This window comes from Cololabis saira, chromosome 9, assembly GCF_033807715.1.
Source record: "Cololabis saira isolate AMF1-May2022 chromosome 9, fColSai1.1, whole genome shotgun sequence".
Lineage (NCBI taxonomy): Eukaryota > Metazoa > Chordata > Actinopteri > Beloniformes > Belonidae > Cololabis > Cololabis saira.
The window spans coordinates 39,533,392-39,560,931 of NC_084595.1; the positions used below are offsets into that span (position 1 = coordinate 39,533,392).

A 27,540-nucleotide genomic window follows, 5' to 3' on the forward strand; every position below is an offset into this window, starting at 1 on the left:
TTTATTTATTTATTTAGATTTTTCAAATGTATACATTGAACTACACAAATATACGGAAGAGGATTAGAAAAAAAAATTGAATTCTGAGATTAAACTCAGAATTCTTTTAGAAAATAAAAATCCTCCTTAACTTTCTGAAAAAAGTCTGAATCTGAGAATAAAATCAGAATTCTGACTTTTTCTCAGAATTAAATTTTTTTTTCTTCAGTAGCCCTAATCCTCTTCCATACAAATATAACAATACAACAAAAATAATAATAAAAATAAATAAATAAATAAAAGACATGGACATTAAATTACAAAACAGAAATGAAAAAAAAAGGCGGGGCATATACAGTTATACAAAGCACTGATGCATGACTTTTACTGATATCTCTGTATGACTTTATAAGTACAAGGAAGGTGGCGGGTTGTAAAGTCACGTGCCGGGAATCAAGAGGGGTTGCCAGGTCTTTTGAAAGGACTTGTTCAACATATATCTGAGTCTGTGCATGTGCAGCACCCCAAACAATTCTGACAGCTCTTCTTCAAATGTAGGCACCACTTCTGCTTTCCACACCTGTAAAAACAGCCCTTTAGCGATCATGACTCCATACTTAAAACAGATTTGTATTAAAGGGATACTTTTAGCAAGAGACAGAGAGTATGAATCTTTTTTTAAGGACATACTTCATAGGTGCTTGTCAGGTGTAACATTTTCCTTCACTAAAACCTGGCCTTTTCTTCATTTAAAACGTTTTTGGTGTGTCATTTGTGTGTTTTTTCTCTTTTCTTTACTTATATATTAGTTAATGTATTTATTAACATTTTATTGATATTTAATGGCGTTTTAGGCCGTGAATTTAAAGCTAAATTAAAACTAACCTATGGAATCCAGTTACGAGAGTCACAAACAATCAAGAAAACACCCTAAATTCAAAATTCAGAAAATACTTTCAACCTCAAAAGCAATAAACTGAGATGGAGAACAAGAACTCAGCACCACATTTGTGGACATGTTCCAGGAAAGATTTAGTCAAGAACATAAATTAAAAATAACATTAAACATTAAACATTAAACATAAACATTAAAAATAAATTAATAAAAACCTGAACTTTCAAATTCATTACAGATTCTAAATGTTTTTCTAAAACAATAATAGCCACATTGAGAGAAGGATAAAATATGAACGAGTGAGACGTCTTTTTGATTTAGAAATATTCACTATGTAACCTCCAAACTCTCCCCACTGATTCGGTTACTCTCTCCACTCTTTTCATAACTGTTTCATGGCGTTTCTCTCTCTAAATCCCTTTAATTACACAAGCCTCCTAACTTTGTCCTTTTCACTAATTCCTGTCCCCTTGTCTGTACTCCTTTATCCTGACCCCGGGATGATCGTCCCCTTCTGGCCTCTCTCAGTCCCTCTTCAGGATCCCCTTACAGGTCAAAGCAGCCTCTAATCATTTAGAAATGGGTTTTAGCGTCATACCACCACTTGTATTGTATCATTTTATGCTTTGCTTGGTTTTAATAACCTCACAAAATTCACAAAGACCAAATTCTATTAATGATAATAATTTGAATTCCACACAAGGCCCATTCAGATCCGTGTTTATCTAGACTGCACGTCTATAAACTGGCCCAAATGGGACTGATTCTCCCACACTCTCTCACAGCAGCCACTGTTAGCCTGAACAAGGACGTGAGCTGCTTCATTCATGCTTTGTGAGCACACAGACGAAACAACTCTCTGAAATATGGGCACAAAGCGTCCATTGATGGAGCACAGTTGTTGTCTTTATTATGCAGCTTTATCTCGCAGTTTGTTTCCCTTCAACTACAAAGATTATTTGCTGATTTTCAGCAACATCTCCCACATCAGAGGCTGATTGCTCTTGACCGGCATCTAAGAATCATTTGTCAAATCAAACTCATGGATATAAGCACTCAATAACACAAATTTGCATTATTGTATACCTGGAAATGTGTTTGATATCTCAGCCGTTTTTCCCTCTCTTTTCCATCCTTTCAGCCAAATGTTTTTGGGGTTAGACCTTTTTCCAGTCTAAGATCAAATCTAAAGAATGGTTCTGTTTTGAATTTGCATTTATGAGCCACGTGTGCGCGATTAAAGAGGTCAGTCTGTTAACTCAAAAACAAAGAAATCTACTCATTATTGTCCGAGAGGTCCTTGTGAACAGAGAACAATACTGATGGAAACAAACTGAGAACAGTTTATTTCCAGCACAGGGTTAAAGGATCATCTTGGTTTGACTATATGGTTTCAGTTCTGGTGTTGGTTTTTCATTGTGTTTTCAAATGCTGGAGTAAAAGACAAATATTGGACCCTGGAATACATTTGGAGGAAGAAACTTGCCTGAGGCTGCACAGATAGCGTGAAGAATAATAAGAAAAGGAATGGAAGGGATGTGGATACATCTGTTCATCAGAGCGTGTTTTCCAGAGACGGCCACATCAGGAGAGATGATGATACATGGAGAACAGGTGAATATCTCAAGACGTTCTCCTTGAGTCCATCATCAGGGTTTGGGAAGGTAACAGAAACCATCCGCTGGAAAAGTTGGTGTGTTCCCAGTTCAGTCCTATAGTTCCTAGTCCAGTGCAGCAGTTTCAAGCTTGATGCAGTGGTCCCCAACTCAGTGCACTGTTTCCCAGGGCAGCACATTGGTTTCCATGTCAGTGCTGTGGTTTCCAGCTAATTGCAGAGGTTTCCAGTTAATTGCAGTAGTTTCCAGTTAATTGCAGTGGTTTCCAGCTAAGTACAGTAATTTCCAGCTAATTGCAGAGGTTCCCAGCTAATTGCAGTTATTTCCAGTTAATTGCAGTGGTTTCCAGCTAAGTGCTGTGGTTTCCAGCTAATTGCAGCGGTTTCCATCTCAGTGCAGTGGTTTCTAGCAAAATTCCATGGTTCCCAGCTAATTGCAGTGGTTTCCAGCTAATTGCAGTGGTTTCCATCTCAGTGCGCTGGTTTCCAGCTCAGTGCAGTGGTTTCTAGCAAAATTCCATGGTTCCCAGCTAATTGCAGTGGTTTCCAGCCAATTGCAGTGGTTTCCAGCTAATTGCAGTGGTTTCCATCTCAGTGCAGTGGTTTCCAGCTCAGTGCAGTGGTTCCCAGCTAATTGCAGTGGTTTCCAGCTCAGTGCAGTGGTTTCCAGCTCAGTGCAGTGGTTTCTAGCAAAATGCAATGGTTTCCAGCTCAGTGCTGTGGTTCGCAGCTAATTGCAGTGGTTTCCAGCTCAGTGCTGTGGTTTCTAGCGAAGTGCAGTGGTTTCCGGATCAGTGCAGTGTTTTCCATCTCAGTGCAGTGGTTTTCATGTCAGTACAATAGTTCCACCTTGAGTTCCAGCACATCTACAACAACAACAATTTGTATGTTTAAAAAAAATTCATTTGATTTTAAACCAATATCCATAATGACAGTGGAAAGTGGAAATGTCTGGCCTTTGGTCCTTTACACTAATTTTTCTGGTTTGCAGGCAAAATGTTTGTTTTATCCCTGTATATGTACAGTATATAAAACACAGCTTCCAATGATATTGCTAGTAGGGTTTGAAGTTGTACCTGTACAAGCAGAATTTTAGGAAGCCACCCCACTTTGATGCCCAGACTGTTCGGAGTATTTGTCACAATGTGGTTTTGGTGAGGACCCAAATGCAGGAGAGCAGGAGGCAGGAGTTCACAAAGCATTTTATTGAGCCAAACCAAAAGCACTGCTGAGCAGGATCAAACAGGTACCGGGAACACGAACAGGAACACTGACGAGGAGAACATGGAGGGAGCAAACAGTACAGACCAGCAGGGAGCAGGGGAAAGAAAAGACTAGATATACACAGGGGATAACGAGACACAGGTGCAGAAAATCAGGGCAGATGGGAAACAGGAGGGACCGAACTGAAACTCAAACTGGGGGAAAAGTCAAAACCCTGACAGTATTAGGCTTGACAGGTTTGAGTAGGGACAGCCCACTATATTGCAACAGTATAGTTCATTTAGTGTTTTTTGTCTTTTGCTTTTTCGGGAAAACTACACATGAGGGATCTTAGAGGGATCCCAAATCCTGCTTCCTGGCCAGCTGGCCACCTTCCAGTTAGTACTGGGTTAACTGTGGAACTACACCCAGCTGGTTGCTGGTTCCAAGTTTCTTCAGGCTAGACCTCAGGGAGCCTCCTTGTCCCTGACTTCCAATTTTCTCATCCAAAATCTGAGCTGTAAGACAGCCATCCTGTGGGAACAACTCCTCTAAGTTGATTTTGGTCGAAATCCAAGGATCATGATTGTAGGTAGGGGCATAGGAACTGGCAGGCAATTTGAGAGATTTGCATGATGGTGCAAGATATTCATGTATTCTGAACTCAAATATAAACAGAAACTCCACCACTGCAGGAACTTCACCAAATCTGTAGTTGGTTTCATTGTCATTTTAGAATGAACGGTCCACCTGGAACTGGAGGGAATATGTAGTTTTCTTTGAGAAAATATGTCACTCAGTGGCATTCCCTCATATTCCAGCTGCAGTGTATCACAGATACAAAATGTTTCAAGCATTGAAGACAGAAGGACATCATCATATGCAAAAAGCAGAGATAATCCCCATCTACATGACTGATGTATAATAGTTTCACTTCATAATACTGGCCATGAAAGTAGCGTCCAACGAACACTGAACACTAACTGAGAAGCAGGTGAACACAGTTCTCAGCATAGATAAGACAGTAATATAATTTAAGAACAGTTTTTTCTTTTACTCCTCATTTCATTGTTGTTAATGCTGACGAATTGTGGATCGAATCATAACTACCACGATTGAAACCAACTGCAAGTTTTCCAAATGCTAACTATTTTAAATATCAAACTTTACAGCAAGGAAAGCAGGATCGAGATGCTATGTGGTGTGAAAACACGTGATCTGACAATACATGATGATTGAGGCAGTGTTGTCTCGTCTTTGAAAGCGTGTATGTGTTTCATTGATGAGGAAAAGGCCGTCGCTATGGAGAGCCGTTAGCTGACAGGCAGCATTCCTGAGTGGGCCTCATGTGTGGATGCGCAATAACCCAGTCCAGCACAGGTGAAACAAGATGAATCTGTTTTAAAGTGACCAGATAATGCATTTCTTTTTTTCCAATGACAATCTTGTTCCCCTGTTTGTGAAATACACCTGAAGGGGTCCTGATATTAGCTAATAATAACTTTTAAGTCCATTTACTTTCTCAGGTCCAGGACCTGATTGTTGTTCACTGGAAGGCAGATATAGTTAAATGTTAAACTGCACTCAAAATGAAATAAAATAATATAAAAGTGTATAGCTGTATAAAATATAGCAGATAAGCCAGATCTGCCAGGGTTGTGGTGCACGCCAATATCTCATGTCAAGGGCCACTGTGAAAAAAAAAGATCTCCTCAATTCAATTCAATTTCAATTAAATGTTATTTGTATAGCGTCTAATACAACAGATGTTGTCTCTAGACGTTTTCCAAAGACCCAGAACATGACCCCCGAGCAATTATTACATAAACAATGGCAGGTAAAAACTCCCCTAGTGGGAGAAAAGCCTTAAGCCAAACAGTGGCAAGGAAAAACTCCCCTTTAGGAGGAAGAAACCTTGAGCAGGACCTCGATCATAAGGGGGGACCCTCCTGCCGAAGGCCAGACTGGGGGAGTCGGGGACGTCACGTCAGCAGCACACAGCAGACATCCACGCAGGCAGGTGGAAGCAGCAGCGGGATGACCAGAGGTGGAAGCAGCAACGGGATGACCGGGGGGGAGGCGAGGGGTAGGAGAGGAGAAGAAGGGTGAGAGGCACCGCCCAGCGGATCATGTCGGTGCCCCCCTGCAGCATAAGCCTATAGCAGCATATCTACCACGAGGCTATGTTTGAGATTATTATAGTCTTATTCTATAGCTGCAGCTATGACTACTGACTCTAACACACTAGAGTTTACACTAACTAAAGATTTACCAACACCAGCTAGAGGTTTACTAAACACTAACTATAGGCTTTAATAAACAGAAAGGTTTTAAGTTTAGTTTTAAAGGTGGAGGTGGTGTCAGCCTCCTTAACCCAGGTTGGAAGTTGGTTCTATAGTAATGGTTCCTGATAACAGAGACCCGCCCTCCAAATCTACATTTAGATACTCTAGGAACTACAAGAAAACCTGCACCCTGGGAGCGGAGAGCTCGGCCAGGAACATAAGGCACTATCAGGTCTTGCAAATAATGCGGAGCTAAGCCGTTTTGGGCTTTATACGCATGCAATAACATTTTAAATTGGATTCTGAATTTTACGGGTAGCCAATGGAGCGACGCTAACACTGGAGAGACGTGGTCTCTCCTGCTGATCCCAGTCAGCACTCGCGCTGCTGCATTTTAGATCAGCTGGAGCCTATTCAGCAAATTACTTGGACATCCTGCTAACAACACATTACAGTAATCTAGTCTAGAAGATACAAACGCATGAACTAGTTTTTCTGCATCACTCTGCGAGAGGATTTTTCTTATCTTTGCAATAATACGGAGATGGAAAAATGCTATTTTACAAACCTGATTAACATATGGTTTAAACGACAAATCCTGATCGAAAACAACACCAAGGTTTCTCACAGTTGCACTGGAAGCCATCGCAACACCATCTAATCCCTTCCTAAAATGCTCTGGACTAAGAATGATAACCTCTGTTTTATCTGAATTTAGAAGCAGGACATTTCTGGACATCCAGTCCTTGATGTCCCTAAAACATGCCTGAAGTTTAACTAATGGTTCTGTTTCATCCGGCTTCATAGACAAGTAGAGCTGCGTATCATCAGCATAGCAATGAAAGTGTATGCCGTGATTCTGGATTATACTTCCCAACGGCTGCATGTATAAACTGAACAAGATTGGCCCTAGCACTGAACCCTGCGGGACACCATAGCAGACCCTCGACTGTTCTGAAGAAACCTCATGTACATGAACAAACTGGAACCTTTCAGATAGATATGATTTAAACCAACGTAGAGCTGTCCCTTTAATCCCAACAACATGCTTTAACCTATGCAGTAAGTCTCCTGTGTACAGGTGCACAATCACTTAGTTCAACATTCACATAAGGTGACAAGCAGAAGTAATTCAACTGGGCTGATGCTTTTATGAGAAGTAAATCAAGTTGTAAGCCTTTTGGCGAGACTGCCAGGCTATATAACATCAACATCAGCCAAAGAGCAAAAGCACCAGCAAAAGACTGAAATGAATCGCCGAAGCGAAACCTACTATTCATGCAAATTTACTTTTACATTGCTGCATGCATGAGGTAAATGAAGATTTGTGCTTCCTTTCTGCAGTTAAATCTGTCTATATACATGTGTTTTGGTGCTATAAGAGGTGCTGTTTAAAAAAAAAAAAAATGTAATATATATATATATATATATATATATATATATGTATATGTATATGTATATATATATATATATATATATATATATATATATATATATATATATATATATATATATATATATATATATATATATATATAAAAAAACATACATACATATATATACATATATAGTTCGTTTTTAAACCTGCAAAGCACTTTTTGTTGCACAAGTTGTATGTTAAGCAGTATTCAAAGCTTTTTTTCCCCTTCTTCTTCTTTTTCTTTTTAATTATTCATTCACTGCCATCCCAGGAGTTGTAGACAATGGCTCCTCACAGCTGATGCAGTCCAGGGGGGCGCCAGGCAGACACATGTGCAAGCTTTCTGTCTTTCTGTGTCCTGCATCAGACATAAAAAAAACAATGACAATGGATATTTGATTTCCTGATTTGAATGAATTCAGCTGTCAGAGGCGCACGCCGTGGCGATGCTCTTTCCAGCTCAAGATTTTCAAAATCATTATCTGGTACTTGCCAAATTTTATTCGAAGATTTTATTTCGAACACGCATGTTAAAAAGAGAGTACAAAAAGTACATATATATGTACATACATGTACATGTATACATGTATGGGCAGACCTCACGGATCCACCAACACTTATCGAGTCCTACCCCTGAATCTTACATTACATATGATAAGACGAGTTTCAATAAGCTTACTTATAAAACACACATACCTACTTTAATAACTGTTCAATACAGTGATATAATACTCAATGATATGTATATATAAATATAGTCAAAATCAAAACAAATCAAAGCAAACAAAAGAAAAGAAAACAAATGCCCAGCATTTAGTTGTGCTACTATGTATGTATATACTAATAGAAGTAATTATAATGCAGTATTACATTATCATTACTTTACTATAATAGTACAATATAATATATACATACAATTACGGTACTATAAATCTATATATTGACATATCTACATATAACTATAAATCAATATATATTAATAGAGATGTAGATACACAAATACTGTACGTATAATACAACTCAATATATCCTTATACATACCTACATATAACATATATCCATAATATATGTCTATATATCTACATATATTAATAAATGTACATATCTACATATTTATTCGCATCTGTATTTTGAATAGAATGTTTCTTTGTATCTTTTTTTAAATGGTGATATGTTTTGACTTTGTTTTAACTTCATGTTCAGGCTGTTCCACAGTTTCTCTCCGCAGGTCGACATGCAGAACCTCTTTAGTGTTTGTGCGTCTGTTGAGAACTTTTAAATTAAACTGACCCCTGAGGTTGTACAATCCCCAGACAGTAGGCCTATATGTCCCGGTAATGAATTATTCTTTGCTTTGAGCATTAGTTGTGCTGTATTTAAACTGACAAGTTCCAGAAATGTTCGTGATTTGGATTGTAAGAAATAATAGATTAGTGTGATGTGATCCTGGTAACCTGCGTTGTGTAGCCTATACTTCTCATAATTTGACTTCATAATGAATCGAATGAGAAATAAAAAGGTAGGAAAAAGTACCAGTTGAACATGTGCAGTGTTGTTGCCACGTGTGTTCAAGTATCCCAGTCAGAGCCACAAACCCCTCTGATGATGGAGCGCTTACGTAACAGAGCCAGGTCCAGTTCGCCGCTGCCCGGCTGGGATGGAGCCGAGCCTCTGGCCTGAATTATGGTTCCGCGTTAAATCGACGCAGAGCCTACGCCGTAGGGTACGCGTCAACGCGTAACCTACAGGGTAGGCCCTGCGTCGGTGTAACGCGGCACCATAAATCAGCCTCCGGTGGAGCCGCGCTCCGCGCACCGCCGCTCCGCCGCTGCGCGCGTCTCCACGCCCCCAGCCGCCAGCCCCGCTCCTATAGGGTTGCTGCAAAGGTAGCAGACAGGCAGCAGGCTTTATAAGCATCAACCCCCCTTTCGCAGCCTTTTTTGCTGCTGTTAAACTCACGGTGTTTTGAGTTGGCAACACAGCAGCGCAGCAAAATGCCCAGCAAGAGGAAGAAGAACAAGCGTCGCATGAGGAGGGTGGTAAGTGAAAGCAGATGAGCATTCTACTTTTCTTTCTCTTTAAAAAAAAAGAAATCCCTACATATATTCATTTTCAGATTGAGAAGTGTTTTACCACAGTTGAATCAATAATTTCTTCCAAATAATAATCGCTTCGGGGAAAATAAAGTGCAAAGACAAATAAGTGGGGGGGCTTTATGTCGATGCGCTTTAGTGATGCATTTAACAGATTCACGTCAATCAAGAGTTAACTGAGCTCGACCCACAAACTCTTAGACATGAAAAAAAAAAAAAAATGCACATAACCATAAACCAAATCTGAGAAATACTTGATCAAATGAAGAAGACAAAGAAATGTTCATTTCCTGCTGGCCATGGATGGAGATTCTAAGTAAATATATTTTTAAAGCCTAGTTGATGTGTTTAAAGCTCCCGATAATAAAAGAGAATGAAAAAAAAACAACAACACAGTATTGCACAATGCAATATACATAAGCAAAAATATTGATGTTTATGACTGAACGTGTTGGAAGAACACAGTGACATTCCCCATCAAGCAATGGAGACACATTTCACTTTTGAACATTCAGTGCCCAAGTGGAGCGGTGGGTGTGGCAGAGAGGGGAGGGGGGTGATGGGGGGGAAAATAACTCAGCAACTCCATTTTCCCGCAGGTAAAAGGCCCCCCATCACCAAACACCATTCTCTTGTTACTCGTTTTCAAAGCACTTTTCTTTTTTTAAATGATCACATTTTACCTTAATGATGACCGGTAAATGAAAGCTTGAAGCCCCCCCAAATCCCCTCACACCCCCCTGCTCCTCCTCCACCACACAAACACACACATTCCCACCCCCTGGCCTACTGCCTCCGGCTGGCCGGGGAGTGTTGCGACTCCAAACGCGCCACACAGCTGTATTTGGTAATGTGTCGACTGGAGGAATGTCTTGGATTAGTCCCGTCGGACTGGAATCTGCACAATATCTGCCATTCTCGTCGAGTGGGCCGGTGACACTCGGGTAAAAATGGCCCCTAAAGTCACTTGGCGTTATCTCCAAGTACCATCCCCCCTCCTTCCAAGACTTATCAGAGCCCTGGCACAGAGAGGCTGCAAGACACGACTCCGAGCTTGGTGCTCGTCTCTGGCCACACAAGCCTCTGTGCACGTTTGTGTTGTTCCCCACGCATTCACCAGCTTGTGTTTGTCTCTTTCAGTCGGGGTGGTAGCCAGGTTTGGATTACTGAATATCAAACTTTACATGACCAAAGATGAGGGAGGGGTTGTTTTGACGGCGGGCAGGCATTGACATCAGGCATGCACCTACACACACATGCACTTTTTTGTCTTGCAGCTTTGGTCCGGCACTGCCTAGCTGGCGGTCGGCCTAACAAAAGCGTTTTCGGGGAGTGATTGTAGCCTGATTATAACATTATTATGAAGTGATTAGGCCCACTGTCTGGCCCGCGGGGCACCCATCAGTGCTGCTGACTCGCACGGTTTCCGTTCCCGCTTCACCAGACCTGTCAGGACCGCTCTGATTCAACTAATTAGCTCCCATTATCTAACTAGCTTTGCCGGGCATAGTCCCAGTTACCCCCCCTAGTCCCCCCCCCTCCCCGCAGTGGTCTGCTCTCCTAAAACCACCGTTTAAGCCTGAAGGGGGGTTTGTCCAGGGCTGAAAACCTCGCCGGGCCTGGTCGGTGCTGGCGTCCCTGGTAATCCTGCTTACAGGAGGGTACCAGAATGATTACACACGGTCAAACACATCAACATCTGAGCAGGACCTCGGCCCGGGAGTTCAAACCTCTTGGCTGTGCCAATTTGTATCTCACCATCATCTTATACCACTTTGTTTGACACACTCACACACTTTGGACATATCAGGTTTCCAGTCACGTCAGTGATAAATTGATTTAAGCTTCCAACAACAGTTAATCTGGATGTTTTTTTGTTGTCGTGTCCTTATTGCAGCAAGCCCAAAGGAGAGCGCTTGAAGAGCAACATGCATCCAACCCGCCAGCCAAGGCCAGCCCGGGGATTGCAGTCAGTGCGCCCCCAACGAGTGCACCCAAGAAATCAGCTAAGACTGCAACACGGGCGCCAGAAAAGATCCCGCCAGTGGTTCGGCCCACTGTCCCCATCACCCCCAAAGCGGAACCAAAGCCAGCTGTGAAGAAACCTGTTCCAAAGCCGGTCCCAGCTAAAGTGGACAAGCCGGTCCCAGCTAAAGTGGACAAGCCGGTCCAAGCTAAAGTGGACAAGCCGGTCCCAACTAAAGTGAGCAAGCCGGTCCCAGCTGAAGTGGACGGGCCGGTTCCAGCTGAAGTGGAAGTGCCAGTCCCAGCTAAATTAGACGTGCCGGTCCCAGCTAAAGTGGAAGTGCCGGTTCAAGCGGAAGTGGAAGTGCCGGTTCCAACTGAGGTAGAAGTGCCGGTCCCAGCTGAAGAGGACGTTCCAGTCCCAGCTAAATTAGATGTGCCAGTCCCAGCTGAAGTGGACGGGCCAGTCCCAGCAGAAGTGGAAGTGCCGGTCCCAGCTGAGGTAGAAGTGCCAGTCCCAGCTAAATTAGACGTGCCGGTCCCAGCTGAAGTGGAATTGCCACCCCCAGCTGAGGTAGACGTTCCAGTCTCAGCTGAAGTGGAATTGCCACCCCCAGCTGAGGTAGACGTTCCAGTCTCAGCAGAGGTAGAAGTGCCGGCCCCAGCTGAGGTAGACGTTCCAGTCCCAGCTGAACTGGAAGTGCCTGTCCCAGCTGAAGTGGACGGGCCGGTCCCAGCTGAGGTGGAAGTGCCGGTCCCAGCTAAATTAGACGTGCCAGTCCCAGCTGAAGTGGACGGGCCGGTTCCCGATGTTGCGTTGTTGGGACTGACTCCTGCAGAGGTTGAAGCGGAAGCCGCCACACTCGTCGCTGGAGATGCTGAAACTCCACCAGTGGAACCTCCAACAGTTCAGGCTGTGGTTCGGGAGACAGAACTCATCGTTCCTGAAACAGAACCAGTTACCGAGGTAAGAAAGAGTTCCCATGTACCGGGGTCAGTGTTGACTGTCGACTGAAGGGCAGATGTGTTTGCTTTCTCAAACTACCACCAACTGATCCTCAGGTTCCGGAGTCAGCTCGGACCGTTCACGGTTCATCAGAGCCAACCAATGCTTTCTTGGTTTCAGTCTCTCGCAAGCATTTTAAAATGCTTGTGCATTGCTTTGCAAAAAAAAACAAAAAACATTTTTTTATTGCTTGTGTCTATGTATAGTTTGTGAGCTGTTTTGTAAACAGCAGCGGGTCAGAGGTTCTGCGGTGGGATCTTTATGGGAGAGAGGAGGTGAAGCTGGTAGAGGCTGCGAAGCAGAGGGAACAACATGTTCCACTTCTCAAAGAGGGCTTCACCAGAGGGAGACGTGGGACGGATTGTTAAGCAGTCTTTAGACTTTCATACCAACTTTTTAATCACGATTGTTTGCTGCTTTTTTAAGAGATAATGAGTAGAATAGATGATGAGTTTGCTCGATGAAATATATAAGCACATGTAAAGCTGGTTGCCATGGTGCTGGGCTTCATTGTTTTGGATTTATGACTGTGCTCCACAGAAGAAGCTGTTGAAGGTTACAGTACGTGTCCTATTATGTCATGTAACTTTTGTGTTAAAAGCTGTAGAAGAAGTGATCAGAAGGCTGGAAATTAGTGAACAGAATCATTTTTTTCTTAGCTTTCTTCATTTTGAAGAACTGAATTTGCTTTTTTTAAACTTTTTCTCAAGTGTCTGAGCCTTGATCGGGTTAGGATGCACATGCATGTACAGTTATGAGCATGCTCCGGCTTTGGCCTGAGAAAGTTGATTCAGCGCTCCGCGGCTCTCTGGCATTCCTCGGATCGTGTGGTGGAGGTTAACTTTTAGAGGCGCTTGGCTGCAGACCTCGAGCCACCCACCTGTAGGGTATGGACTTGTCAATCTCAACGCTCTCTTCTGGCGTGGCAGCGTCCACCCCTTCCCTCCCTCCCCCCCCTCCCTCCCATCTACCACACCTCCCACCACTCTTTTTTTCTCTCCTCCATTCCCCCACGCTTCCTCGCTGCTTGCAGATGTGTCAGATTGGGCTAGGAGATTCACAGCAGACGGTTTCGACTGTGACCGCAAATTCATATCGACGCACTTTTGCAGGACCGAGGCTGGTTTTATAAACACTCCTCACTCTTGTGAAAACTTGGCGAGCCGTTGTTTTTTTTTTAGTTTGGCTGAAAGTTTGCTCACGGACAGTTTCTGCACTTGTCAGCGTGGAATTAGAGCAGGCATAAATGGGGCTCATATTCAGCTGGCTCTGGGGGCAAAAAGAAGCCCAGCCACTTCTGCCCGTTGCCACGGAGACTCAGGTGAGTATAACTCCATGGCACACTCCACACCTGCTCGGCATATTTAATTAAGAAATAAAAAAAATAAAAAAATTGTGGCTTTAGGTAACAGTGGGTGTGGCTCGCAGAAGCTGAACATTTTGTACCGCCGACTCCCCCCTTGTGCTCCTGCCCTCCTCCATGCCTATTCTGTCCCTCACCCTCTCCGTCCCTTTTAAAGCTACTCTCCCCCATCCTTCCTTCTCACTCTCCCCCATCCTTCCTTCTCACGCCCTCTTTTTTTTTTCACCCCCTCTCTCTCTGTCAGCACACACACACATGCATTTGCTGTCGTTTTATCTTTGCCTGGGGTGTTGGGTGGAAACGGAGCAGGCCAAGGTGGGATGTTTAATGATATGCTGGGACTTAAGGGGGGTACAGCTGCCGGCTGAAGTGTGTTTCTGATTGTAGTTAGTGGTACCAGACCAGAAAGAGCGAGCTTCTGGGATGTGCGTTGGTTCCCTGGCTCTCTGGTGGCTCGATTACAACACGCTTCCAAAACCAATTTTCTTTCATTGCATTCAACATAACAGATACAGACGACTAGATATTTGTTACAAGGGAGAGATTTTGTAATCGGTAACTGTGGCAAAGCTTGTGCCAGATGCGTTCCGCAACATTTTACCGAGTCACTTCTATGAGTTTATTTTGTTCTAGTTTAGTCAGCTCAGTTAATTTTTTTTGCTATTTTGTTTAGTAGTTTTTTTGCACGGAAAACAAGCAAAATACCCGATTTTCTGGTACAATATTAGCTTGCTGTATAGTTCAAGTTTTTATCCTTTTTTTGTCCTTTCTTGGTAAATAAAAGTAGATTACTTAAGTTTTGATAGGTTTTTGAGGTCTTAATAGAATAGAATTGAATAGAATATACTTTTCATACTTTTGCATTTACAGCAATAATGTACAATTTTACGTAAGATTTAAAAAAAAGTTGCTTTGTGCACAGTTTTTAAGTTTATCTTTGCTGAAGGTAAATGTTTCTGGATCCGAGTTTGTTGGATTCGTCGGCAGCTGAATAGGAGCAGATCAGTACAGAGTGTTCTGCTTCGTGGACTCACTGCAGGGGGTGTATGTAGTGTGTGTGTGTGTGTGTGTGTGTGTGTGTGTGTGTGTGTGTGTGTGTGTGCTTTACAGTAAGGTAAAACAGGCGTGCAACGCCCCTCACCCATTCTTTCCTCCCTTCTTGTTCCTTCACACGTCGACCATCCCTCCAAGGCTTAGGGTTAAAGTTGAAATGTCCTCCACACCTCTATTTTCGTCGTCTTCGTAATTGTCCAGAATGTCTTTTGCATTCTTCAGACCAACTGGATGGATTTGGACGATTGGGCCAATGGGTGGCTATCCTGCAGGCGGATGCTACGCGTCCCAGACTTGTCCTGCATTGAAAAAAGAACTGGCACAAGACACGCTAAATAATTTACTGTCCGACTATAGTGCTTTACAATATTCATGTGCTGCTTTCTCTGCTACGATGGCTCAGCACACTTGGCTGCACAGTGGGTGTCGCCCCAGTGACCATTTAGGGTACCATCATAAAAAAGAAAAAAAAAAATCAATATTAAATATAAACATATTATGCAATATATATTTAACAGTTATCTGCATCTCAGTATTTGTAACAGTCATTAAATTAATATAATATGCATATTTGCAAGCAATGCTTATCCCATCATTGTGATATTGATAATAAAAATGATCAATTGTCATTAAGCAGACTAGGTGAATGCTTATTTTATAAAATGTCCAGTAAGCATGTGCCACGTTTACAATGTTTGACTTTCGTAACAGGGTGTACCAGTTTCCCATGATATAATTGGTTGAAAATGTTTTGTAACATATATATGTAACGGTCCTTCCTCCCTTTGTTCCCAGAGTTTTCGAGCGCTGGCCAAACGGCCCGTCCAAATTCATGATCTAACTTTGGCACACGTACGTTTCTGTTTATGGACACAGAAGACCTGCTAAGACGCTGATTGGGCCTTTCCCTTCAACGCCTTCAGGCCGTCTCAGCTACAGTTTGACTGACGAACTGTTAGGTGGAAGCTTGTTTTGCTTTGGGCACATTTTTAAGACTCCTGTTTGTGCCTCTCCCGCAAATTCAACCTTTAAAAATTCCTTAAAGCAGAATGGACGGCGTCCACGAGGCAGTTTAACAGCTAGGTTTGCTTGTTAATTTTTCCCCAGATTGCCTTTTTAATGAGACGTGGTGTTTTTTTTTTAACCCATAATACTCTGTTCTGTTGGACAAAATGTACATTTTCCTTTCTGCCTTTTTCTCTCACTTGAGAAAAAATCCTCTCCTCTTTGCTCCGCAGGTCAGTGCTCCAGCCGAGGCTCTGGTGGTGGCTGCAGCTGAGACCGAGGTGAAACAAACCTGTGTTTTCATATTGTGCTCTCACAAAAAATCCCTTTCTGTTCCCCTTGACTTGATAAGGCTGTCTGTCTTTGTTCGTTAAAGCCAGAGGCAGATTTTGACAGTTTGGTCGCGGTTGTGAGTGGTGCATGACACAGCTTGACACTTCACTGCATAAACCAGTCTTCATTTTTGCACAACTTCAAACGCACTTAAGAGATGAATTGTTTTTTTCTGCCAAATGGGATCAGCATTTGTCAGTCAAAAATTTAATTAACTCTTCGTTGGTTCCCCACCGCCTTTTCTAAACTTTTAAATCATAAATCACAAAAGATATGTACCACATCTGTTGAATAATCTTATAATTTGGAACTATGTAATTATGTAATAATTGTAATATATGTAGTAATTATGTAATATTCATATATATATATATATATATATATATATATATATATATATATATATATATATATATATATATATATATATATATATATATATATATATATATATATATACAATTAAAGGTAGGATAAGTGATTCCATACGATTTCTAACCAAGAGCACTTTTTGTCACATTTAGTATCACCGTCCATTAGCTGCCATTCTCCCAATTACACTGTTCCAAAAAGGAAAAGAAAAAAGGGTTTTCACATAACTCTGAGACAATAACCTGGAAACAAACAGTGGTGTTTCCAGTTTTTCCTGGTTCTTCCCTTCTTGCATTGGTAGACGTTAATGCAGAGTGACATTCATCTCTCACCTGTGTTTCATTAGTTCATTACAGAACCGACATGACGAGAAACCAAATATCCACGTAGTTCTGGTTCACGCGGATGAATGGTCTGTTTGGTGTTTGGGCAGACCGGTCTACAGGCTTTGTGAGGGGCAGGGGGGACTGGACAGCTCGGCTGAAGGATGACATAACTTGGAGGGCTCGTTCTCAGCTCGCATTTGCACCACAATTAGGAAAACTGGAGTGATGTAACAGCCAGCTGGTGAATGGACAATAGCAACAAAGGTTCACAAAAATCGTGTTGTGATTCCTCTCCTATATCAGCTCCCCATATCCGTCACATTTACTCCTTTAGGATTTTAGAAGCTCACATTAAGAGCTGTTGTTTATATAGCTTGCTTTTTTTTAACAGTGATTTTTATGATGCTGGGTTCCAGTGTCATCCAGACCAGTCATGTACTGGCTACATTGTTGTTGGCAACAATCTAGCTGAGGATTAGACGGGAGTTTCCGAGAAATCCAAGTATACATGCGCAAGAAGACAATCGATTTTTGAGTGAGGTGTGTTCGACTCCGAGACGCTAGGTGGCGCCACACGCACTTTCACGTTGGCGTTCTTCCAGTTAGTTCTTTGTGGTTCGTCTTTTTTCTTCTCCTACTGTGTTGATATTCTGGCTTCCGCGGTGTCGTCACTTCCGATAGGGGGAGTTCCCAGGAGAGTCACTAAGGCCCCGTTTACACGTAGCAAAAAAGGTGGCGTTTTCATGCGTTTTGGCCGTTCGTTTACACGAAAACAAAGCTCAAAGTCACCAAAAACGATAATTTCTGAAAACTCCGGCCAAAGTGGAGATTTTCAAAAACTCTGTTTTCACTTTTGCTTGTAAACAGAGAGAAACGGACATTTAGGCTTCAGAACTATGGGCTCAAATTAATGCCATAAGTATTTTGTATCTGTAAATAAACTTTGTACTTGTAGAAATATTTTGTGCGTGTGCAAAAAATATTTTTACTTGCAAAAAATATTTGTACTTGTAAAAATATTTTGTGCGTGTGAAAAAAATATTTTGTGCGTGTGAAAAAAATATTTGTACTTGTAGAAATATTTTGTGCATGTGCAAAAAATATTTGTACTTGCAAAACCTATTTGTACTTCTAGATACAAAGCTACAAACTTTTTTTACAAAGCTACAAACTTTTTTTACAAAGCTACAAACTTTTCTTACAACTACGAGTTATGGCAGTGTTTTGACGTGCCAAAACTAAGAGCCAATCAGCGATCTTTGGCACGGGTTTCAAAGCGTTTCTGGAGAGCCAATCAGCACATTGCATCGCCTACTGACGCCGCCGCCATATTGGATGTGGCAAGACTGGGCTGCAAACTAATACAAGTAAATTGACTTATTTTCATAAAGCACCTTTCTACAAAGAAATTAACGTTTTACGTCTCATTTATTCATTCACACACGCACTAATATACTTGGGAAACAGTTAGGCACCAAATATAATATATTTAATTTTCTCAGACGGTAAAAATAAGAACTTTATTGATTCCACATAAGAGTAATTCATGTTATATCAGCTATAAAGAACAAGGTAGTGCCGAAAAACAATATATATCCCCCCTCACAAAAATAAGAAAAATAGAGAAACATATTCTCTCATTAACAAAGCATATTTTACATTTTTACACATTACATTACATTTTATTGTTATTGTTATTTTATTGTCTGAAAAATGGTTCAAATATGTTATTTGGTTATTTGAATTTTTTTTTATTTGTTTTGTTGATAAAAAAATATGTCTCTATTTTTGTGAGGGGGGATATATATTGTTTTTCGGCACTACCTTGTTCTCTATAGCTGATATAACATGAATTACTCCTATGTGGGATCAATAAAGTTCTTATTTTTGCCATCTGAGAAAATTAAATATATTATATTTGGTGCCTAACTGTTTCCCAAGTATATTAGTGCGTGTGTGAAAGAATAAATAAGACGTAAAACGTAAATTTCTTTGTAGAAAGGTGCTTTATGAAAATAAGTCCATTTACTTGTATTAGTTTGCAGCCCAGTCTTGCCACATCCAATATGGCGGCGACGTCAGTAGGCGATGCAATGATCTGATTGGCTCTCCAGAAACCCTTTGCCAAAGATCGCTGATTGGCTCTTAGTTTTGGCACATAAAAACAGTGCCATAACTCGTAGTTGTAAAAAAAGTTTGTAACTTTTGTAAAAAAGTTTGTAGCTTTGTAAAAAAAGTTTGTAGCTTTGTAAAAAAAAAGTTTGTAGCTTTGTATCTAGAAGTACCAATATGTTTTGCAAGTACAAATATTTTTTGCAAGTACAAATATTTTTTGCACACGCACAAAATATTTCTACAAGTACAAAGTTTATTTACAGATACAAAATACTTTAATTAATTAATTTGAGCCCATACAGAACGTCACATTATGCGTCAGAAACGTCACCAGCATCATGTGCTCGACTTGTGTTTACAATTTGTTTGGCCACTGTCAATATTTTCTTGTATTTTACCTGTTTTTTATTCTAAAGTCACATTTAAAAGTAACTCCACTTCTCTGTCACTCCAAACGAAAGACACTCGTTCCGTCTTGGAAGTAACTGGAAGTTACTCGTGTCATTTGTTGATGTTTTTTTCCAGGATTCCGATTGGCTAGCATGACTTTATCTTCTCGTTCCACTGCCCCCTGTAGGTTTGGCTGCTCATAGCACCTTAACAGCGTATTTATGCGGGTTTGTGTAAAGTATGGTATTTTTTCAAAACGTAGAGGGGGAAATATCCGTTTTTGTAAATACCAGGCTATGTGTAAACGTGGCCTAACTCGATTAAGCGTGGGTTGCGTATACATGCTGGAATAACTCAAATCAGGACCGCATTATCTGGCACTAAGAGCTCGATCTCAAGAGCTTCAGTTCGGTTCGACTACAGCCCGGCTAAGGTGTAAACATGGCTTTTAAAAAATCGATATTGGTATACAGTCACCATACATCAAGCTAAAATCAACCCATCACCCAGTAGCATAGCTGGGAAGTGTTGGGCCATCGAGGGGGGGAGGGCCTCTCTCTCCAAATATTGGTCCAAGAACAACGTAAAAATTCCTTTCCAATTTTGACAAATGATAGAAAATACTTTTAAACGTGCAGCCCGTGGCACCAAAACACTGAAACTTTCATAACTAAGTTAGTAATTGGTGTTAGTTGGGTAGTTAGATGTTTGTTCGACGTAGGCAGAGTGATATATTAAAGACAACCAACATGAGGCTTCCAGACTCAATCACAAGCCTGTAGTAAAAGTTCACACATCATTTATTGATTTTCCATGGAAGGTTGGTCAAATGTCGGCTAGTCTCCTGTCCTTTTGCCTTCTACGGTATTGTTCAAACCTTCCTCATTTGTAAGCTTTATTGAGGGTTTTTAATCGGGGGAATTAGTGCCTCCAACTGTTTGATCGTGGAATCACAGCCTCTTTAAACCAGATCAGTGATTTTGGACAAAGGTCCCATCACCACATGGTTACATCACAATGAGTGCTTTGACTTTGAAGTATGACTTTGAAGAACTAAAATCAACTGCAGTTGCTGATCCAGTAGTTATAATAACTATGAACCGGTTCCTTTTCTCTCTCTGTTCCCAAGAACAACCTCACTGTCACTCAGGTCTGCCCCCGTCATGACCCAGCATGACAATCTGGAACAGCAACTGTTTGTTTCGGGTGTTTCACTGACTTTAAGACGACTCAGAACATCAAATATCCTCATCTTGTTCATTTCTGATCTAATAAGAAGCTAAAAGAGCACTTAATAAGGGCTTTGAGGAAGCATAGACAGTCTGAGTGGTGTAAAAGCAGTAATTACTGCAGATAACCAGTAGTTTAATATCATTAGTATGGAAATGGTTGGTTGAATGATTATATTAATTTGTCATTTATTAAACAGTTGTTCAGGTGTTATCAGATTATCCATTCAGACTTTCTGTAGTTGACTGTTACATGTGTAATTTGTCACTCTCCAGATTCAAAGTGTGGACGTTGCAGTCATAAAGACAGAAACCGAGCTGGTGAGTTATTTCACTGTGTTTTGTTTGGACATTTTTCTGTACTTGTTCTTAATCTGTGCCATGTTGACTTTGCGTGTGCAGAGGCGTGACGACAGTGAGGCGGTAACCGAGGCGACGGCTGAAAGCCTGGCTGTGGAGGCCAGCGTTACTGAGGTGGAAGCAGAGACCCCAGAGGTGGAGGCCGAGTTCTCTGCAGAGATCGCTGCACCAGAGCCCGTGAAAGAAGCCACCGAGGAGCCGGCGGCTGAAGAACTCAGTATTGCCCAGGTTGAAGCAGAACCTGCTGCAGATAACTTGGTTACAGAAACTGTGGTTGGGTCGACGGCGGAAGCCGTTGCAGAGCTATCGGAGACTGACGGAGTGAGTCCTGCGGCGCCGGCCGAGGCGGGAGAGGATGAAGGTGAAGTAAAAGCGTTGGCTGAAGACGAGGCCGCTGGAGCCCCTGCTGAGTCTGTTTCAGCTGCTGAGGTGCCACCACAAGAAATGCTCTTCTATTTGTCACTTTTTGCCTTAAATATGTCTTTTCAAAGCACTTTTATTGTTTTAATATACAGTACATTGCTTGAGTCGGACATATTGTTACTTTTCAACAATTTCTCTCAGAACCTGTGAAGAAAAAAAACTAACAATTTGTGTTTTTGTTTGTTTTTTTTTACACCAGGACGTTCCCTTACAATGTGTGGAAAATCCAGCGGTGAGAAAACGTTTTATTATAAAACGTATCTACTTATGCAAAAAAAATAGTTTTATTTTGTATCTATTGTTAAGAAATGACGTGAAAGTTCTGGTTATCTCACCAGGTGCCCGATGCTTTCCCTGATGCTCCTGCAGAAGCAGCTGAAGCTAAAGAGGTAGAAACCCAAAGTTTCAGTTTCTCCTTTACATCATCATGCAATATTTTTCCCAAAGCAAAACAGAACTTTGCCCGACCTTTTTCTCTTCCTGTCATCCAGGCCGTCGCCGACTCGTTGATCGACGACTTTGTCATCACTGAATCGGCGTCGGAAGTCGAGGCCGCCGTGGCTGCGTCTCCTGCTGTGCAGCAGGTGAGAGTGACGCAAACTGGAGCTTATTGTAGGAACAACAATTAGGTTTTGACACTTAACAAGCACTCCCTTTCCTTATTTACTTCCTTTCTTTGTTTTTTCATTCATCACACATAGCACCTCATTAAAACTCTGCTTCTTTAATTCAAACCAATTCCTATCAGACTGGAGCTGGAATAGATGCCGAGGGCGCATTAACCTTTTTTATTAGTCTTCATTACTGCTCAAAGCAACAGGTAGCAACCACATTGAGCTATTACCACAGCTCCTCTAATGCCGCACGTGTAAATGCATTCCTCTGTCGATCGTACACACTAAGGGCAATGTGGGTTTCAGCCTCTTCTCTTGGATGTGAGAGGTCAGAAATCTCAAGTGACCTCGTGGCCACTAGGGGGCAGATGGTAACAAACAAATGCATTTATAGTGCTTACTTAGAGGGATTATTGTTGTTGAGGGGAAAAAAAATAATTCAACAGCAAAGCATCAAACTTTTTGATCACTAAAGTTCCAGTGTGTAACATTTAGAGCGAGTTATTATAGAGGAAAGAAGTATAATATAACCAGAGCTGGGTAGAGGAGCCAAAAATAGTACTCAAGTAAAAGTACTGTTACTTCAGAATAATATGACTCAAGTAGAAGTAAAAAGTAGTCATCCAAATAATTACTTGAGTAAAAGTTAAAAAGTACTTGGTGAAAAAACTACTCAAGTACTGAGTAACTGTTGAATAACGTCTGATTTATTTTTTTAACACAACCATTCAAACAGACAAAAGTACAAAATAATCATCTTCAGGCAAATTAAAATTAATAAAAAATAAAAAATAGCTTAAATTAAAATAATCTTAAAGTAAATTCAAGTACTTTAATAAATAATAACAGAACAAAAAAATAAATCAAAAACACAAGTAGCACAAAATTTCAAGCCTTTGTACTTTTCTTTTTTAACCAGGCAGAACTAGAACAAACATGAACTCATAGAAATTCTGTGTGTGTTTGAGTCTGTAAATGTGACAACATGCAAAGACAAACATTTTTCCCAAAGAATCACCCAGTGATGTCATGAGATTGAAGTGTACGCGCAAGGGATAAAAGAAAAGTAACAGCTCAACGTAGCCTAATGTAGCAGAGTAAGAGTAACAGTTTCTTCTTCACAAATCTACTCAAGTAAAAGTAAAAAGTATAGTGATTCAAAACTACTCCTAAAAGTACAACATTTCCCAAAACTTACTCAAGTAAATGTAACGGAGTAAATGTAACTCGTTACTACCCACCTCTGAATATAACTACATTTTAATAGATTCATAAACTCTTTTCTCCGATACATTTCTGCATGCTGTCCTCTAGTTTCTTCAAATATTAGAGGCGTTTCTCTTCTGGTCACCATATAACAGCACAGCTGAGTGGAAGTGGCCAAGAGTCATTTTTCAAGCCATGTATATTTGTGAAGCTTCAACCTGTCTCTAAAGTAATCCTCCCTCCCTGGCATCTAGGAAATTGTGGCCTCAACTGAAAACCCCAGCGAACCAACAGAATCCACGGATGAAACAGACCCTGAGCCTCCTGCTGCTGTACCTGTGAAGGAAGTGGTCCCTGTAAGCTCTACCGCCCGGTCCATGTCCTCTTAAACGCCTGTAAAAAGGCAGCGCATCCTTTTTCAGCTGTAAGGTTTTACATATAAAGACAAAAAAATATATACAGGACTGTCTCAGAAAATTAGAATATTGTGATAAAGTCCTTTATTTTCTGTAATGCAAAAATGTCATACGTTCTGCATTCATTACAAATCAACTGAAATATTGCAAGCCTTTTATTATTTTAATATAGCTGATCATGGCTTACAGCTTAAGAAAACTCAAATATCCTATCTCAAAAAATTTGAATATTCTGGGAATCTTAATCTTAAACTGTAAGCCATAATCAGCAATATTAAAATAATAAAAGGCTTGCAATATTTCAGTTGATTTCTAATGAATTGTATTATAGAAAATAAAGAACTTTATCACAATATTCTAATTTTCTGAGACAGTCCTGTACCACCTGGTTGTTATTTTGACTTAAAATTAAGTAAACACAATCTTAAATTAGCTATATATATATATATATATATATATATATATATATATATAATAACACATTGCACTGAATTAATATTATTTAACAAAAATGATATAGAAGGTAAGATGTTGCCAATCATATGCCCTTAATTAATTAGTCATCAGCAAATGTGAGCACTTCTGTAAAAGCAGGAGTTTTGAAAGTTTGCTGGTGTGTGTTAACACAATGCCAAGGAGGAAAAACATCAGCAGTGGTCTTTGAGACGTTGCTGCTCACGACAGTTTGAAAATGTTTCTGGCTGAAGTGGGAAAGATTATTCACATGTGGAAAACATTCAAAAACATTGCCAGTTCAATTCTAAAGAAACTGCAAAAGACCCAAGCTATCATTTCAAGTGGTAAACCATGAGAGTATGAGAAGGAAAAGACATACAGTACCAGTAATGTACGGCTTGTTTTGGATAGGCTGCCAGGAGAAGCCACAATACTTCTGGAACAATGTCTTTTGGACAAAAAAGAAATAATCAAACACGAGAAGTTTGTCCATAATTCAAAGCTACACATGTCATGTCAGCTCACGGTGGAGGCGTGCTGATTTAGGTTTGTTTTTCTGCCACTGAATTGACAATGAACTCCTCTTAATACTGAAACACTCAAGAGTCACATATGAGGCCATCTTTCTGACAGCTAAAGCTGATGCAAAATCTGGTCCTACAGCAGGACACACCAGCTAGTCTATTATATAATATAATGTAATATAATATAATATAATATAATATAATATAATATAATATAATATAATATAATATAATATAATATAATATAATATGATACCAAAACAAGGACAAGAAATCAAAGTTTTGCTGAGGCAATATAACTGTCCACCGAACTGGACGTGACTGAAATGCAGGCTCTGGACCTAAAGAGAGACGTATGCAAACAAATACCCAGAAACTTCAATAAAATGATGCAACATTATAAAAAAGAGTGGGCCGAAACATAACGCTGGAAACGATTACTTTGTTTCTGCTGAAGGTGGATCATGTGGTGTAGCTTTGGTTCAACAAATGATGCGTTTGTTATTATTCATCTGCGATTGGCGGAATCAATTGTATATCATGGAAATAATCGTCTTCTTCTTTTTTTTTTTTTTACTTTTAAATCAAGTTTTGACATGAAAAGTGTGGATATGGCTACATAAAGCTAACTCTACTAATCAGGCACTGATTATCCCCGTAACCTCGTCCTCCCTTCTCTTCTAGGACGCTGCTGCTGAGCAGACGCATCAGGACGTTTTATCAGAAGAGCCGAAGTCGGCCGCCTGCGACCTGCCGTGTCCGGTGCAGCTCCCCGTGGAGTCTGCACAGCTCAACACAGCGGTAAATTACTCCCAGCCATGAAAATAGGCTCCAACCTTCTTCTCCTTGAAACACACGTTCATATTTCTATTCCATCTCCAGGAGACGTCTGTAGAGACAGCATTGAATGGACACATCGTCCCAGAAGTTTCAATCGAGGGTTAGAGTCATGCCACACAGCTCAGAAGTCCTTTTTCTCGTTGTGAGTCTCTTATTGCACCAAAAAGACACACATTTCTTGATGTTAATCTAACCTCTTCAGCCTCAATGCAAACCTCATAGCAGCCACTAACAAGCTGTGCATTATTCTTCCTCTTTCAGATTCCCCTTTGGCCGTTTGGAGGACTCAAAGCTCTACCGGGAGTCAACCAGCTGACCTTTTCATTTTTCTAGACTTAGTGCAGCACAGCCAGGAAATCGAAGGGACATCCACACTTTGAAGTGCCTTTCCTGTCCTGCTCTCTGTGGAAACATCGAACCAGATGTCACAAACGAAGCAGCCGCTGCACTCGAGGCAGCGACGTAGACCGACGGAATCAAACCATCTTTACTTTTCCCTGCCGAAGCCAAATATATATTTTTCGTTGTGGTTGCGGAGGAAACAGAAATGCTCAACGAGGTGAAGATTTCATAAAAAAAACGACAAAAAAAACCCAACAAAATTTGGTATGTCTTTTTGACATGTTCCCACCTCTTTTATGAGCATTTTTGTGGACCCTGCAGGCACTTGCATGTGAATACTGTACCGTCGATGGTTGGGCCTGTTGTGCGTACTTATGCTCATTCGTGAGGGACACCTTGTTTTATGTTTTTGCTACTTGTTTCAGAGTGACTGAAATCCTCACTAGGGCCTTTTTTGTAAAAGACACAAACTTCCCCTCAGCCTCCATCCTTTGTCCTCTTTTCTTTCCTCTAGTTCTGTCTGTCTCAACTAAGTGCCAACGCGAAGGTCAGCGCGATGCTGACGTGACATCGTTAAGGCTCGTTCTTGGTTTAATGGCCACCGAAGCCAGGAAGATGACATTTTGCTTCCTTTTTTTTTTTTTTTTTTTGTTTGTTTTCTTGTTTTTCCACCGTCTCTTTTTGTAATTCCTTTTGTATAGACAGAATGATGCGCTACAGTTTTGAGTTCAAAGCCTGAGCTCTTGAGGGGAAATATGGTGCGATATGAGGATTGAGCTGTTGATGGGCTGGCTTGACCTTTGAAATAAAGCTGTAACTCATCACAACCACAGAGCATGTCCTTACTTGTTGGCTTTAACTTGGAAGAAATGGGTAAAAAAAAAAAATTGTGCGATACAGTCGGTCGAGCTCACACTTTCCTACATAGACGTGGAAAAGAAAACCCAATGTGTCTTCAAAAAAGAAAGAGATGGGGAGAAATGCGGAAAAATAAATATGTTGTAAACTCAAATTAGAGTCTTCTGTATCTGGAATGATTGTATTCTTGAGTCTATAAGGTAACAATAATATAATAATAAGATAACCTTGTTTGAATTGTAAAATGGGTTTGACTAAATACAATCTTAGACTAAAATGCTCAGACTTTTAGTCGACTGAAACTTGACACGACTAAAGGGAGAATGACCGTGACTAAAACTAATAAAACTAAAACGTTAGCTTGACCCAAAGACTAGACTAAAACTAAAATTGAAACAGACTGCCAGAAACAACACTAGTCTCAGAACCACCTGCTTTAAAAAGAAAATTCAATTTTGAGCATGCAAAAAAAAAAAAAAAAAAATGTACCGTATTTTCTGGACTATAAGCCGCTACTTTTTTTATAGGTTTTCAACCATGCGACTTATACAAAGGTGCGGCTATTCTGTGGATTTTTCTTCCACCGCTCAGGGCACTTTAACCGGAAATAGAATCAAAACTAAGACAAAATAAATGCAAAGAAGAATACGCTACTTCTTTTTTAGCAGATAGAAGTCGGTAGAAGCAGATTTCAAACAGATAAATAGATAAATAAATACCGGTTATTTTCTCTTGGTTCTGTCCCGTTTTAATCAGCAAAGTTGCTGCCGTGTTAAAAGACACTGTTAGGAAAGATCTATTTAGGTACAAACATGTACATCATTTACAGTTCAAAATCATTCTGTTCATGTAGT

The 27,540-nt window shown here is 40.7% G+C and overlaps 1 protein-coding gene across 1 annotated transcript; it reads left to right on the top strand.

Moving 5' to 3' along the window:
- Positions 1-9,281: 9,281 nt before the first annotated feature.
- Positions 9,282-26,655, top strand: LOC133450728 (cell surface glycoprotein 1-like). The gene is made up of 12 exons (XM_061729570.1): positions 9,282-9,436; positions 11,388-12,422; positions 16,116-16,163; positions 20,924-20,968; positions 21,050-21,436; positions 21,630-21,662; positions 21,769-21,819; positions 21,922-22,014; positions 23,505-23,606; positions 25,331-25,447; positions 25,529-25,628; positions 25,748-26,655. The coding sequence occupies exons 1-11, from the start codon at positions 9,392-9,394 to the stop codon at positions 25,589-25,591; spliced, it is 2,019 nt and encodes a 672-aa protein (XP_061585554.1). The 5' UTR covers positions 9,282-9,391; the 3' UTR covers positions 25,592-25,628; positions 25,748-26,655.
- Positions 26,656-27,540: the final 885 nt, after the last annotated feature.